The 17,168-nt window shown below is 38.8% G+C and overlaps 1 protein-coding gene across 4 annotated transcripts in view; it reads left to right on the top strand.

Moving 5' to 3' along the window:
- The window catches only part of znf609b (zinc finger protein 609b), an 88,050-nt gene that overhangs the window by 24,159 nt on the left and 46,723 nt on the right, over positions 1-17,168 (top strand). For 3 of the 4 annotated variants that reach the window (XM_084362207.1, XM_084362209.1, XM_084362208.1), the window contains one exon: positions 3,037-3,923. In XM_084362207.1, coding sequence (XP_084218333.1) covers positions 3,165-3,923 — 759 coding nt within the window. In that variant the 5' untranslated portion in view covers positions 3,037-3,164. The remainder of the gene's footprint in view (positions 1-3,036; positions 3,924-17,168) is intronic. The other variant, XM_084362210.1, reaches the window with a different exon arrangement.

The following is a 17,168-nucleotide window of genomic DNA, read 5'->3' on the forward strand; positions in this document are numbered from 1 at the left end:
CGCTTTCTTGAGGAAGATGAAGATGGGCTTGTGAACAGTCTGGTGTGTGATATCACAACTGGACTAAAGGGTTTATAGAACATTTCTTTGAGCTCTTCCATTATAGAGATATTTAATTGTACTGCTTAGAGTAATGAAGCAGAAAATGTGCTGATATCCCCGTACAATCTCTTTGGATGCTGTCATAGTTATTGAAGAAGCTTCAGGATTTGATTTGATAAGCTCATCAGGATGAGCCGTATTTACACAAGGCTATTAATCTAGGAGTGTGAAGTGAATTTGTAATAATTTCAGAGTTTGTGGTTAAATGGCTGGTTTGCAATTTACAATTCTATCAAAGGGGTAGAACCTAAATATTCAACACTTTCCACAATTAAAGCTTGATATCTCAATATCTTAAAAAAATCTCATCCATTCTGTGGTTCAGTTATTTAATAAAGAGCGGCAGGGATGCCGTATTTTTGTAGGCTGAGCCAAAAGTTAGCATCACCCCGTTTCCCTCGACAAAAAATCTATGGGATTTTTCAATTGAATTTTGGATTTTTGCAGAAAATAAGCTCTGTTGTGAACACAAGTTTATGATACTAACACACTTTGTTCTGCAAGATAATCTTCACAAATCAACACCACCTTTTGAATCCTAAGGGAAATCGCCAGATGTTGGGTGATAAACCAACTACATTGCACTTGCATGACTTCATCACACAAGTTTCCAATTACACTAAACATTACACTTATACTACAAATTGATCAATCTACAAGTACGAAAGTTAGAGTTAGAATAGTCTGTAATTGAGTGAGTAGATGAGTTTAATGACGTTTAATGTCTTCAACAAATGCTGTAGTCACATTTAGCCACTTGTTAGCCATCGCCTTTATTAAGACACATAAAATCTATATAATTCACAATTTAGTGACACATTTTATGATGTAGAACAAAATGTGAAAATCTTAGAAGCTTGCCTAAACCACTTTATTTTGGACATCTAACCGAAAACCTTAAAAACTTATTGACCCTCGAGATGAGGGAACAGGAGATACAAAAATGCAAACTTATTTCCAGGTTTTAGGATTCATTCCTATGGATCTCTATTAATTATTTTTAAAATGTAGAGAATTTCTCTATTTTGTAAACATTTTTTGAAGGATAAATCTCAGAGCAATTCACGTTTTATCAATTAATTACCACAGTACTCCAATGGGGTAATTTTAGTAATTTATCTTAGCTTAACTGTGTTGTGCATTCTAATTAAAGACGCATCAGACACAACATAAAGATGTTAAAGATGGTGCATTAATGAAATAAAATATCGTGGCCAAAGATTTGTTTGTTAGCACAGCTCTGCAAGTCTCATGAGAGAAGATGTCAAATATCCACCAGGAAATTCAGAATTCATTACTTAATCTGCAAACAAACACACAATAGCTGCAAATCAGAATTAAGAATCAATATACATAATTTCATAATAATGTCTATCGAGGACTACACTGTGCACTGGTTGGGTCTCTGCAGCACAAAGAAAATCTTCAGAATTCATGCCTGTTTGAGGCGATATTGATCTCATCACCACTCCAGGATCTTTTGTGCTCAGGCTTTCTTATCCGTCACGTTCTTTATCACAACGGGAGATGAAATCTACAGATGTATTAATAATTTACCGACAACATGTAGTGAGCTCTCAGGGGACTGAAAAGAAAGGAATAAGAAATGTCAGAAAGTTTACTCTTTATGGTACAGATTCATCCTCATGTTCAACACCAGTTTATTGAGGCTGCAGCTTCTGGGGGGTTAAATTGAGCCGGTGGTCTGAAAGTACTGCAAGTTCTTGATTTAAGAATTAGGGTAGGGTACTATAAGGTGCAATGATACATTTTTCCCCTAAAATACAAATCAAGTACTTCTTGTATTGGATTGGCTGATAGGCTGTTAGAACTAGTACACAATGAAATCGAACGGTTACAAGACTCCGTTTGTACATGCATGGTAATAACGGTCATTATTTTCATCATCCAAGAATACATTTTAAGAATATTCAACATTTTTCCTCACAGAAGATTTCTACTAATCCACACACCATTAGTTGTGTTTTTTTAAATTGGAAAACTAATTGGCGGGTGCTGAAGGCGAGTATTATAGAGCAACAGTCACACTGATGTAGCTGCCAGGGCAAACTGTATTTGCATAGCATGTGTTATTCACAAGGGAAACTCTATGTGCTTTACATGTAAATTCCACGACAAGATTTGAATGTAGTGGATAAACAAAAAACACAGTAAAGTTGCTAAAGAAACCCCTTGACAGCAACTCACTCCCGACGAACACAGAAACAAACATGCTTATGTTTCAGGTTTTTCCTGTTACTCGCTGCAAGCGCAAAGTATTTTACAAAGAAAGCTTTACAAACAGACTTAAAGGACCTTTTAAATGAATGCTTATCTGAGTTATCTGTATCTGTAAACCTTCCTGTCTTAAGGCTCTTTTCAACACACCCGTAACAAGGTGACACATTGTGACCTTTTTGGCCATATTGTGTAAGAAAATACACCAAACGGATGTTCTCCTGAGGCACACACTGCTTCATTCATGTTTTTAAGCTGCTCTGTTAATGCAAGATTACCATTGTGCTCTCGAGTTGAAAAGGCACGGCTCCATAAACCGCGCGGGGGTGTGTGAGGCCAGCTACTCCTTATTTATCATCAGTGACACTATCAGCAGTGCCTTGTGAAAAGAGAGCCAGTCATTCAGAACAGTGGGGCCACCTTGGCTGTCAAAGCAGGATTTAAGCTACATTTCCCATGGTTGCCATGACAACTGTGGGAAGTGATTATGAAGAGAGGGTTTCGGAGCAGTGCTGTCACACCAGTGGGTATTACCATAGTGGTTTGCGCAGTGATCACCAGAGAATTACTGGCTCGTGATCAAAAGATTTTTGTGTTTTGTACCCAATGAAATGCTGTTCTGTGATGGCAGAGCTGTAGTACTACTATTTATATGTCAGAATTATTAGACTAATGTTCCTCTCTTCTTCTTTCTAGGACAAAATGTGGATAAATGGGACAGGAACGAGTAGAACGTGAGGATTCTCTAACCCTTGCCCCTGAGTCCCAACCGTCTGAGAGGGTGTCGGACCTCACTGAGGCAAACCTGGGCCGTTGGCACTAAAATGTCCCTAAGTGGTGGCACTGCAGGCGGGAAAGGTGTGGACTCTAATGCGGTGGACACTTACGACAGCGGGGATGAGTGGGATATCGGTGTTGGAAATCTGATTATTGACCTTGACGCTGACTTAGAGAAGGACAAACTTGAGATGTCTGGCACCAAGGACGGCATGGCGGCACCACCCAGTGCAGTGGCAGCATTGCCTGACAACATCAGGTTTGTTAGTCCAGTGTCTGGCTCTCAAGGCAAGGAAAGCAAATCCAAATACAAGCGCAGCAAGAACTCTAAAGACAATAGTAGCAAAGCTTCAGCAGGAGATGGGGGTAAAAAAGAAACTACAGGGCGGACTCAAGGGGAGCCAACAGGCACAGCAGCCAGTGCAGGAGCTGCTGGCAACAATTCCACCTCTGGGAAGAACATGGAAAAAGGGGGCAAAGCCTCCAGAGGTGTTATGAGTGGTAAAAAAGAGAAAGAAGGGGCTAGTGGGAAAAGTAAGAAGGACAAAACAGATGGAGCCCCAGTCGTGGCAATAGCTGCTGCGGAGAAGGATGTTGTGTCTCAAACCCAAGTTGCTTTGGGGAATAGTCGTAATGCGTCCTTTGAGAACACACAATCAACAGACTTGGCAGAAGCCAATCAAATGGGGAATATTGCACTTGAACCTGTTGGGATAGTACCAGCATTGACCGCAAAAACTGAACCAGAGGAGGTGGAAAATGGGAATAGTGAATGCAAGACACTAAAAAAGGTGAAAAATGAAAAGGTACGTTTTTCTTTTGACTCTCTTGATGCTGTATATAATTGTTTGGTGTTGTTTTACATTATTTCTCTGACTAGTCCTGTGTTTTATTTGTCTTTTGTTGAAAGCAATTATTAAGTCCTGGTTTTAATGGGGACATGTGCAGTTGACAGCTGGTAGGCTTGTGTTGCAACATGATCCTACTATTTATAATGTTGCTGCTGACAACCAATATTTTGTATGAAGTTGACAAAAGTAAAACGCAGCTTTAAATACATTTATATCAATAAAGTTAGCTAATTTCAAAATTAGTTTCTTATGACAAAAATACAACGTGAAAACAGTTCTGTTTTTAAAATTGAACCCTAAATCGAGTTATGCTAGCTAGCCTGCAAGTTTGGAGGATTTCGAGTGAGTGCTATAAAAGTTTACTTGTGCCTAGAGGTAAATCAGTTATTCATTTAGTTGTCAACTATTATATTAACTCAACTATTTTGATTATGAATTAATCAGTTTGAATACATTTTTAAGGGGGGAAAAAGTCAAAATTCTCTGATTCCTGCTTAAAAGATAATATCTTCTGGTTTCTTTACTCCTATGACCATTTTGTGATGTTTTATAGACCAAATAAGTTATTGACTAATCAAGAAAATAACCGGCAGATTAATCCTTAATGAAAGTAATCATTAGTTGCAGCCCTGCTGGTACCCTAAACATCTTATTTGAAAGAACTGTCATTTAAATGTGTCTTGGTTTGAGACAATACATGCTTTCATCTATGTAATCATCATGGGATGAATTCATACATTAGGACTGAACACTGTAGAGTTCTTGAAGTTGTGCTTTGTGATCGCCTGTCGCTTACAGCAGGCTTGGAGATGCACTCTGTTCCCTGAAGCTGCAGCCTGACATGTGATGCATAAAAAGACCTACTGCTGTTCGCTCTTTTAGTACCACACATTGAATAAGGGTACCCTTGACGAACATGATGCAGAGGCCAGCTACAGGAAATAGCCCACACAGGCTTGATTTATTTTAAAAGGATGCACAAGGGCTTTCATATTTTAAACATTTCTTATTCCTTGTTCAAAATGAGCTGCAAATAACCATGGAAGTGTTATGTACTGTACGTGAGTCAGTAAAGCCAATTACCAATGTCATACATGAATATAATTGTCAGCCATATACATCACATCACATCACGACTGTGAAGTAAATGTCACATCGTGTTCCACTTTATTTTCTTCACACAATTTCAACGCTGACGTTATCTTACAAGAACAATATACAGATTCTTGTATCTGTTCACCCACACTTATCTTCTTCACTCATAGAGTTGATCTATCACTGTGCCTATTGTATGCCTCATAGCAGCCTTTTCATGCTCTGGCAGTATAAAAGACAGCAGAGCAGGGAGGTGCTGAGGACTGTTTTTGTCTGTCATCGTGTTCCATTCTTAATCCCACAAGCCCCAGCAATGCCTGGTGGAGCAGAGTGTGGGGGAGGGAGCTGGTGCAAAGCACGCCTTCGTCGTTTTTCCTGCTGCTCTGAAAGTGGCATGGGGGATGGGCTGTGAGGAAGCCTGTTTGATTCCTTAAATCCAGGACACCCAGTCATGAACACAAGCTGTAGAGGCTCCTTGGGCTGACTGCTCTGAAAGGAAATTTTCTGGAAAGTCTTTGTAATCATAATGTATTTAAAATGAAAAGGCTTTTGAGGGGGAGCCACATGAATTGGTTGAAGGCACTGAATAAAGGAGAGAGGTCACAACTGCTTTCAAACAGCGAGCTGGTGAGAGGTATCCTTGAAAGCTTGATGGAAAAAAGGACGTGATTATAGTGCAGCAGAAAATCAACAGTTTTTAGGTTGGCAAACCCAGTTAATGGATGTCGTAAAAATGCATCAGGAAGAGCCTTTTTCCCCCTAACCAAGCAAAATTACTGAAAAACATTTGGTGTCATTTGGAGGTTGTGAGTCAGTTTGCCATGCTTACGCCAACATGGAGAAACTGGACTGTTTCATCACATAAGATGGGCAGAACAAGGCAAAGCCCAGCAATAGTATGGATGGATCCAAATCTAATGTTGACACCTATAGCCACTTTTCCAGCGTTGTATTTTTTTGTGCATCTTTAAGGATCATGTTAAAAAAGGTTTATGGACGTTAAAAAAGCTTCTTCAATTTTGCAAACAAAGTTTTTCCTTTCACTTGAGGTGGTTTTTGTTTTTCTGAAAAGAGAGTTAATGTACGTAATGGGAGATGGAAACATCTCTTTCGAATGGGTTCTGACATAGCGAACATTTATCTCACATGACTGATTCTGAAGAGGCTGTTTAAACAAGTCGAATTCCTCTCTATAATTTTGTCTCAAAGATGTTGAAGGTGACTTCAGTTTCTTCTTCTTCTTCTTCTGCTTCTTCTGCTTCTTGATCTGCCTCTTCTTCTTCTTCGAGGTCTATTGGCAGTTAGCAAGCAACTGGTTTTGTCTCCAGTTTACAATCAAATTATTTTGAAAGTTTTTCTTACACTCAGAAATATGTAGTTGTTATTTTTAGTCTCTTCTTTTGCAATGATTGTGTATGAGAAAAAGTAACCCTGACCCTGTGACCACTATGCAAAAATGCTTGCCCAGTGCTGTTCCTCTGGGTTGGGAGACCTCAGCATTAGTGACAAGCATTAGTTAACACTTCTAAAAATCAGTAGTTACAGTTAGCCTCCATGTTGAGTGTATTCCACGTGCCCTTTGAACTGAAACTGTGGTGGCTCTGTAACAGATATTCCCACTGCCAACAGTCAAAAGTTTCACCCCCACTGGACTGACAGAACTGCAACACATCAGTCTCATACAGACTCTCATCCTGAACTCCACCATAACATCAGCCAGAACCATAATCCCCATGCTTAGATGGAGCATTTCACATGACTGTTGTTTGTCACAGATATGACAGTAGAATCCCATTCTTCATCATACACTAGCCATAATAGCGAGCGTTGGCTGTCCACAGGCTAGAAATCCTGGCAGCCTGTACAAAACTTGAGACTCAATCTGATGAAAAGAAATGGCTGAAAATAATGACTGAGCTGATTCACAACTTCCCGTCAGTGTCGTTTGGGGTTTGAGGTTGAATACACTCTAGATTTTTTTGTCCTTGTGGCTTGTAAAATGTAAATTCAGAAAATAATCTGACCTGCACATAGCTTTCTCATTGATGTGACAGGATTATTATATATAATAATGTAATACAACTTTCCCATACATTTTTTATTTATTAGAAATATTATAACTTTTAAATAATGCAACAAAACAGCATTATTCAAGAAAAGACTTACCATTGGGATGCACACTTAGAAATTTGTCAGCCTCATTATAACCTGACTGTTGATTTAAGCGATCTGTCTGTCCCATGTCCAGTATAATTCAAGCATTAATCAGTGTGTGTCTCACCAGCAGTCTACATGGTAGAGGTGTAATAGCGTGGCTACATTGTCTGTGTCCTAAGTTAAAGCTCCCCAAAGCACTGGCTCTCGGATGCTGAATAAATCATCTCTACTTCCTTCTTACAAGTGCTAACCACCTCTGAGTGTGTCTCACACTCCCACCTCTCATTATACAAATCTAGAGGAGCAAGGCATTCGTCAGCTGCCTCAATGTGCCACTGGCCTTGATAAATGGAGCAGCTCTCATGGAAAATTACATTGGCAATGTTACTTTGAAAAGGGGGGACAGAAAGGAAAGGCTGAACTTGAATGAAAGAGCTCAGCCACCGCTCTGCTATGCTGCTGATGTCCGGCTCGACTAGCTGGAGTTTTCTCTCTCTGCCTGTGCCTGACAGACGGCTGCTATTGTGTTACAGCTCCTTCCTTTTAAGTAGTGCCATTTTAAAGGCGCTGGAACAGAAGACAGACTGCAAGTTATTTTAAGAAGGGGAGTAAATTACATCAAAGAGAGCCTGTTAGCTTACCTGTCGAAGCCCTCGGTAAAGCTAATTCTGTGGCGATAAGCAGAGTTGTTGCTTTGTTAACGGAAATGATTAGACAGCAGGAGCTCACTCTTATCCTTTTTTTATTTAAAGTGTACTGGAGGCTCGTATCATTGTTCAGATATGTGAGATCTCCGTAAGACTTTGTACAAACATGTATTTTGAGCATTTAAAGCTGACATATATTTGTACTAGGGCTGTCCCAAATACCATTTTTGGGGCTTCGAAGCTTCAGTGCGAATTACCCATAACTTCGATCAATCTGACATTTACACCCACTTCAAGGTGTGAATGGTAAATTTTGCAGAGGTGAGAGGGGAGCCAGGGTTTGAAGAAGTATGACATTTTTAGTCCTCGTCTAGTCCTCGTCAAGTATAACCAGGCCCTTGCAATTCAAATTATGTTCAATGCGATGTTCACTGAATAACTGAGTTTTTAATCACAGCCTTCATGGAATCAAATTTGGGAAACAGTTTTAAATACAAATATAACATTTTCATATTCTCAGTATTTAATTCCACACAAAGTTGATCAATTATCTCCCAGCCTTATTTCAGTTCTGTTGTGAATTCTGCGTTGTTTCCTCTGCCTGTTTGAAGCGTTCGCCCTCAGGGAGTCCCTCACTACTACAGGAGAAAACATTTGACACTAATTGTTTTCCACAGCTGCCATTAGCTGCTGCCTTCCAAATAATGTCAACTGGTTTGAGCTTGTAGGCAAAACAAAACTCGAGACTGCATAAAGCTTCAAAATAAAACAAAATCAAGTGAGGTAATAATAGACCATTGAGTTCTTTTTAATCACTGAGCAGCTGTTGGAATGGATATACAAATGTGATTGCAGTAATATTAACATTGGTTGGGTCTTTGTTTATTTTTCATGTGAACGTCCATGTCCCAGGGTTACTCCTTTTTGCAGCAGACCAAGACACATACCGTGCATACCACAGATTTTCAAGGTTTACACTGTCTTATCCCTCACTGACATGCCATTGCAAATCAAAACAGTGAGTAGAATCAACAGAAATCAAAATGGCTTGTGTAATCACAAGATGGGGAACAAATAAAAAACAGCACATAGCTGGTATTTTCAAATGTCACATCTTAATGGCGGTTGCATACAGCGATTAAGTGCTTTTGGATTGTAGGGTGAAAAAACACTTTCTTAGGGTTGCTTGGCATCCAATAGTTTAACCTTCAAACCTTTCAGAGATATTCAGTGTTAGAAACTCAATCATTATAAAATATCCCCCAGCATAACAACATAATTGCCATACACCACATCTCTTGTATGTTCACAAACATGCATATTAATGATTATGTAGATGGATGGGGGCTTATCTGATGAACACAACCTCATGGCAGTTATAAGGAGATCGACTCTGAGATGGGAATAAGATTTAAATGCTTCCATCTCACTTACACACAGCTTCCAAGATTCGTTGGCTCTCTCTTGTCATTTGGTACAAACCCAAAACACTGCTAAATCAAAATCTTATTTCCTTTTTTTTGGAGGTAGACCAGCCAGTGACGATAATGAAATTGAAACAGTTGGAAAATTGCTTACTTTTCAAGATCCTAGTATACCATCTTTCCATTCAGACATGGAACGAAAGAAAGGTTTAATGTCACAATTGGGAAAAAAAAGCACAAAGCAAAAATAATAAAGATATTATGCCAGTAATCATATAAATATGCTTAAAACTCTTAAAATGGCACATCCTCACATCACAATCGTACATCATTTTTTAGTTTTTCCTCAATCCAATCACTAGAATAATTGTTGCTGAATATGTTTCTGCAAAACCAGAGATAAGTTAAAACCGAACTTTTCTTTATGTAGGAACTTAACATTTGTTTAGGTTGAACTTTATTATTTCTCTCTTGCTGTGCTTATGCACTGGTTAGGTTTACACACTGAAACCATTTGGTTAGGGTTAGGAAAGCATCATGGTTTGGGCTTAAAATACGGATGTCATGGATGGAGATTGTCCGACCTCCTGCGGAAAATATCCCACTGTGATAGGTGTTTTGGCAGCCTTGTTTGGTGGCTAATAAGCATACAAATTGAGCGTCATATGCCACGTTTGGTACAAATGTCAACCCTGGACCTATCTGTGGTTTGCAGAAATGTTAACTGCTTACAGTGTATCCTGGCAACTGGGCTGTTTTTTATTGTTCATCTGTTTTTTTGTGGGGGATTCAGTGGACAAGCTGAGCCTTCAGCCTTGGTGATGGGTTTAGGATTTTGAATTTGCAGGAAGATGCAGGCTTCCCCTTGTTGCAATAACAAAGTATTCAGTATAATATATAATCAATATAGGACCATTTTTAAAGCTAGACAGATTCTTCAGGTAACTCATGTGAGGATACTCACATTTATCCTGGTAATGTAAAATTGACCCTGATCAACTTGAGTGTTTTTATCAGACAAAAATATGCACATAATTTAAACTTTTATCCTCCTTGTAGTAATTTCAGTAGCTTATATCCATCACCTCGTCTTTGTTGTAAATTTTTGTTAGACTCACATAGCTGTAGACGAGTCATCAACCTTAACTCTGGAAATCCATATCAGAGAATTGTTACAGCATAAGCCACCATTAAACCAGATTACCCAGCCCACACTGCAGACCACATATCAGATATTGAATTAGAAGAAGAATGCCGTGGCCCACAAAGTTTATGGTCTTGTTGCTCAGGAAATCCTTGTCGAGAGGCACCGCAGGCTTTTTGTTTGGGAATATTTAATACAGTAACCAGGTCTTTCCAGTAATAAATGCTGCCTGTACTCACCTTGACCTTAGTGAATGTTTAGCTTGATTTGTGTTCCATCTCACCGCTTCCAGAAGGCTTTGGGGATTTGTTGTCACTTTTGATATTAAGTATAAAGTAAGCTTGCTTTTACCACAAGCGCAGTGGAGACTGGAGAGTTGTGGTTGGAGTGAGTGCAACTGGTCTGAGTAGTGAAAGGATCAAATTCGGTGCTGAGAGCCTTATTGGAAGTTTTTCATCAGACCTTTTGATGATTTTCCGTTTATTCTCCTTGAATTCTCACCAACAGGCAGTTTCCCTGTCAGTTGTGTTATCGCTTACTGTTTCTGTCATACAGACCTTTTTGGATCCTCCAAAAAATATTTATTATCACAAGTGTTTTTGATAATCGGCAGTCTTAATCAGCAGAACAATGTTTTAAATCATACTTGACAATTTCCCCAAAGCTGATCAAGGTGCATATAAATCTCGAGACTTGGTGATTCTATGAGTAATAGCACCCTAAGTCTTTCAAGTATTTTTCTTTCATTAGGTTTCATAGTCATAATTTGAAAACTATCTCTTTTGTATTTGGTATTATAAAATATGTTGGATTTCTTTAATCGGTGTAATTGTATTGATGTGTGTTGTGTTTTTATAGATTTTGATCTCTGAAAAGTGAGTCTTGATGATTCTGTTTTATCAGTTTAGACATTATTGTTGTAATTTAGTTTGTGAAGATCAGAGGCTCCTGGTACATAAATGGTTTTGACTGAATTTCTTTCCAATGAATCGAAAAATGTGAATTTCATGGGTCACATTTGCAGTCTTTAAAAGCATTCAGCCCCTTAAACTTGGTAACGGTTATTTTAAACATCAGTATTATTTTAGAAACTGAATTTTACCTTCTGTTTAAGCAAAAACAACCTCATAAATTAAGAGTCGATGTGATGTTTTTCTACAGAGACACAAAATATGTTGGGCTACTTTTCCAAAAAGCAGTCACAGATCTGTCAAACAAAGCCCCTGTCATGCTTTGTCTCTCTCTCCCTCCTAAGCTTTATGCGAGGTGTGTTGCTGTGTCTGGATCAGCTTGCTATGAGGGAGGCATGTGTGGGGGGAAGGGAGCAAAGGCTTGTACGACTAATTCAGCTCATGAAAGACTTATGCAGCAAGAGCAGCTGTCTTCCATTGTCAGCCTGCAAATTTCCAGTGTGCCTCATTTCGCCTCTCAATGCGTGAGTAGCAGAGAGTACAGAGGAAACAAACCAAAATAAGAAGGAAAAAAACAGACGAGGGAACGAGAAAGCCAAATATCAAGACTTTCATTGCACTAAAACGATGTAGGCTTAGTTGTGTTTCTTCTATTTAAAACTGAAGTGGGTGTGTGGTTGGACCATGGTCTAATAATAAACCCTGAGCCTATTCAGACCCCGTGTGCAGTATGCAGATAGATAAAAAAGACTGCTGTGGTGAGAGAGGGCAAATGAGGGGTAAGAGGAGGAGGGGGGGTAAAGAACCGCCTGAGATTAGGAGAGGAGGGGAGAGAGCGTTGAACAGTGTTATGAATGGATAGAGTCTTTAACCCCCCAGCACACTGAATAGTTTGTCACAGGCTGCTGCGGCTGTATGTGGAATGAGAGGAGCTGGCTGAGAGCTCTTGGATTCCTGAATCCTTGAGGCATGTGGTCTGATTAGCAGAACAAAACCCACACAGTGGGGAGGAGCAGACGTGTCCCCCCCCCTCCCCAACTGGAATTTTCTACCAGCGAGGGAAGAGGTGGCTCAAAGTTTGTACTGACTTGCTACGGTTGTAAAAGAGTTTGCAGACTATATGTGGGGATTTCTCAGTTGTTGGTGAAGGCTTTGTTTTTGCATGATTTGTATTGTTTGGGCCACATGAAAAGAATTTGCTCCTCTTCTTTGCTAATTCTTTTTTTATTTGTCTTCTGGTGCACACGTTCAAATAATTATCAATATCGAAACAAGTTTGACCATGAAACGCTTGATGAGGAAACATTTGTAGTCTGAGAGCTTAACTGCTTGTGAGAGGTTTTTAGTTTAACAAAGAGGAAGTTAACAGCAAGGCAGTGTTTGAGCAAGCAGTGATTATAGAGAGGATTACGTGACTTGCCCTGCCCCCCCAATACTTTTCTAAGGGGATTGTTTGCAGCCAGTTTGTTGTTAAATGGAACATGTTCAGAAAATCACTAATGTTTCTTACTTCGTGGTTACATTTTCTGTTATCAAAGAGTATTTCTCTAATCTGAAAATACTTTGTTCACCTCTTTATGTTCTTTGGTTGTCCTGCATCAATTTAAGATTGAATGCTATTTATTTTTTTATTCATATGGTATATTTTTCTGAATCTGATCTTAAACCTCCCTTATCACCAATCTGTCATCAGAAGGTGAACTTCCTGCAGTTCTCCAACAACACCCTCATGAACCAGTCCTTAGAGCTTCTAGCTTGATGTTTTAGCTGTGACATCTTTCGACATGTCTCTCGTCAATGAAATGTCACCAGAGCATACCTGCTTTTTATTTAAAATGAGGATGTAAGATCAATAACATAATACTTTTGTGATGCCAATTATTTCTCATTCCCTCATTATGGTCCCTAATGATCTTTCTTTTTGGGCTGTAGCTTTAATAACATCATGACTGCAGCTACTGATTGATCTGCCACTGATTTTGAATTGAATATGTAAGACCAACCAAAGCAGCAAATTCTTACATTTGCGAACCTGGAACAATCAAATGTTGAAAACTGACTTAAAGGTAGAAAAAGGCAATTCTGGAGAAAGATAGTTGATTGTTGAGTCTCATTCCCAGGTCATCGAATACTGACACTGTGGGTTGGCATTTGGTCAAAAATTCTAACCCAATGCGTCAGTATTTGAAGACCTGAGACTCAACAATCAACTGTCTTACTACAGAATCGCCTTCCCTACCTTTAAATGTTGGGAATGATCTGATGATTTTAGATTATGATTGATCTTGAAGGCGTCCACAATCTACCTTTTAGGCAAACTGAAGAGATCACGGTATTAAGTGTCCTTTTACTTCCGTTTCCAAACTCCAGTTAACCTCACTCACTAGCAGATCCACACTACGTAAACAAACCAACAGAGTCATGTAGCCAACTAGATGGCTTTGCTGATTGGACAAATTACCTCACGTGGTTCTTCCTTAGGAGACGTAAAGAATGCAACAACACTTATAGCTAGCTCATGGCGGACGGGGAGCTTATGCCAAAAAATTACTATCTTGTGTTTTAACCATGGAAATGGAAAGATTCTGAGGCTATTTATTCTACAGGTCATTTAAAAATTCTGATCTTCAGAATTGTTGCAGATTAATTACCTTTCTATTGACTAATCAGGATTTAAACAGAAGCTGCTGCTCTAAATTGAAATATCAACTCTACAGTAGTTTAAGCTAAATAACAAAAGGACATATGCTCACTTCTGTTGGGCAGGATGGGAAATAAAGAATGAGATTGCCTTTAGCTAACAGCCAGCTGCTGTAATACATGTCATCTAGCAATAGTGTTTTTTTTTTTTTATGGATACTAAGAGAGATTTGGGAGGCGTTCTTAACAATACAGCATGCTGAAGCTTGCTGCAAGGCCTAGTCAGATTCTTAACTCAGGTCTGCGCACCAGGTCCCACGGTGTGATTATCTATAATTGTTCTAAAAAAATACCACTCAACCGGTTGTATAGTCTTTTGGGACAACAACACAATTGTCTGTGGCTTGTTTGGTTTCAGTTTTGGATACTAGGAATGTAGTTTTAGTTGAGTTCCTCCTCTGGGATATTGGACAGGAGGAACTCTACTGAAAGTGAAGTGTTGCCTGTGTTTCTGAATAAAGAGAGGAGAGGATATATTAATGAATGGAAAACGTATGAATGATAAAAGGGTTTTCTATAGTTTTAAAACCCCCTCACTGTTTAATTTCAATTTAAATAAGCAGAAGTTTCCTCCTACTGTGGTGTAATAAAACCATGTTGAAAGGTTTATCCTCTAGGTATATGAGATATTTATGTTCTTACAGTCAGTCTTTTTAGTGTCAACTCCTGTCATGCACAGCTAGCCTTCTTGTCATTTTATTCTCAGTTAAACCCTCACAGAGGTAGACAACTGAGCAAACACACATAATGGCTAATCCATTTCCTTATCTGTCAGATGGTGTTGTTTGGGGCTGTTTGTCGGTTGTTTGCTGGCTGAGGAGGTTCTCTCGGCTCATCCCTCTTGTTACATTTTGCTGTATGTCAAAAGGCTGTCTGCCAGAAATAGAGCAGCAGTCCACATTTCAGCATGAGAAATTGGAGAAGCGAGTTAGATCATGCGCTCCGTCTTGCCTAAGAGCCAAACTGAGAGGTCAGCCTCGAGAGCAAAGCTTTTATACGAGCTTTTCTCTAATCCAGTGACTACCGTGCCCATTTTGAGCATAATTGAATATCATCTGTTTAAATATAAATAACTTCCTCTTGTATATTAAAATAAATTAAACAAATGTAGCTGTGTTTTGTGAGAAGTGTACATTTGAGGTTTGGTGCGTTTGTGTCTGTGCATGCATGCTTCCAAGCTTGGAAGTACAGATCTGAGATGAAAGGATTTTCTTTCCCATTCTAATCCACACAGACAGCTAGGCCCTTGTGATTATTCCCGCCCCCTTCTCTCCACTCATCTCTTTGAATGCAGGGCCTTTCTAATTCACCCTAAAAAGGGTTTCAAAAGGGGATTATACCGCTGATAGAAATTAAAGGGAGAACACGTCCGTCCTTTGGGACCAATGTCAAACATTCATGAGTCGATGGATGCTTGCACAATATAGGGCTGAATTTGGAACTGGTTTGCATTTTGCAGGGCTGGTTTTTATCCAATACTATGCCTCTGATGGTTGAATGGTTTATTAATAGTATTTTTAAGAGGTTATTAATGTAAATGTTTGCTAGTTGTTATTTAAAAAAATTTCCCAAAGATTTGCTGATCCATGACAAGCAGGCAGCAGCACAAGAGCATGTGCCTACATGTGATTGGATGGTTAACAAGGCCCCCCCTCCCTTACATAGAGAAAAAGTGTAGAAACAAATATTTTTTGATCTCATGTGAATCGTGCCATGAACATATGATGTCAGTTTAAAAGATAATTTTGCAAGTCAGGAAATTCAAAGTGTTTGTAAAGAAAGTATAATACCATTTTGTTTTGTGTGAAACTGCTTTGTTAACTTCATCATCCCGCTCAATATGCGTCACCAACATGGCTGCCATCGCTGCACAAAAATAAGAAACTACTAACAAATGTGAAAATCACAATAAATCTGGCCATATTGACAACTGCAGTTATGTGAACGGAGAGTTAGTCAGTTTTGTGAGCTGCTAATATACAGCACAACTTTACAAGGCTTTGGTTGTGGGTTTTGGTGAGCGTTCAACGAGACGACGTCACTAAACGCAACTATGGGGTGTGTAGTTTTTCCAGATAAATATTTTCAGTGTTATGTTTCATTACTTTAATGAGAGACTGCAACTTTCTCTAGTCGAAAAATTATATTTTAAATTCATCAAAATCATCTTTAATTCATGGTACAACTCAAACAGGATCAAAAAAATAACTTGTCTCTCTCCATTCACTACCATTTTCCTCAAATATTGTGTTCTACCGGAAAGGACTTGACTTCGCCTCTCTATGGTATCCAAATGATAGATGAACTACACAGTATTTAGCAACATTTACAAACTATCATGAACATCAGTTGCCACTTTACAATAAAGAATTGCTTGATAAATGGTTTATAGAGCATTTGATTGTTAACAGTGAAATAACTTCACTTAATTTAGAATAACTGTAAATTAAATATTTATGAATAATGGAAGTGTTACTTAAATTTTTAATAAAGAAATTTCATTGTAATACTAAAAGTGACTAGCTTTATTGACGTCCACTAAGGATATCATTAAGGTTGACAATTATAGGCAGTAATTATGTTCCAGTCAATTAAAACAATATTTTTAATTATCTTAAATGAGAATGTCAGCAGGAGATTACCAATACTTCATTAATTTGAGGGGGGGAAATACAGGCAAAGTGCTTTATTCAAAGCAGTATTTGCCTTAGATTTATTTATTCCGTAAAGCATGACTCAAGAGAGTATTTCACTAAAGCCCTTCATGGCAAACATGTTTGGGGAAAGAGAGTGTTTTGAGAATGAGGTAAAGCATCGAGTGGCTCACTGACCTGGGCCTCTGTCCAACAACTTAACGCTTCATCACCACTGAATCCCTTAAATCCTCCCCCCAATCTAATGCTCTTCAAGAGAAATAAATGGATAAATAAACTATATATGCATGAAGTGGACAAATACTGTTTGATTGAACCATTCTGCTACCTTAACTGAAGTTTTGCTTTGCTGCCAAGTCCTTTCAAACTTGATGACATGGAACTATTTGACTTTGGCATCAAGGAGTCGGTCACTGTTTACACGACATTTTAAATTAATGCATCTGGCAGAGGCTCTTTGACCAGGGC

This window comes from Pagrus pagrus, assembly GCF_965226575.1.
Source record: "Pagrus pagrus genome assembly, chromosome: 1".
Taxonomy (NCBI): domain Eukaryota; kingdom Metazoa; phylum Chordata; class Actinopteri; order Spariformes; family Sparidae; genus Pagrus; species Pagrus pagrus.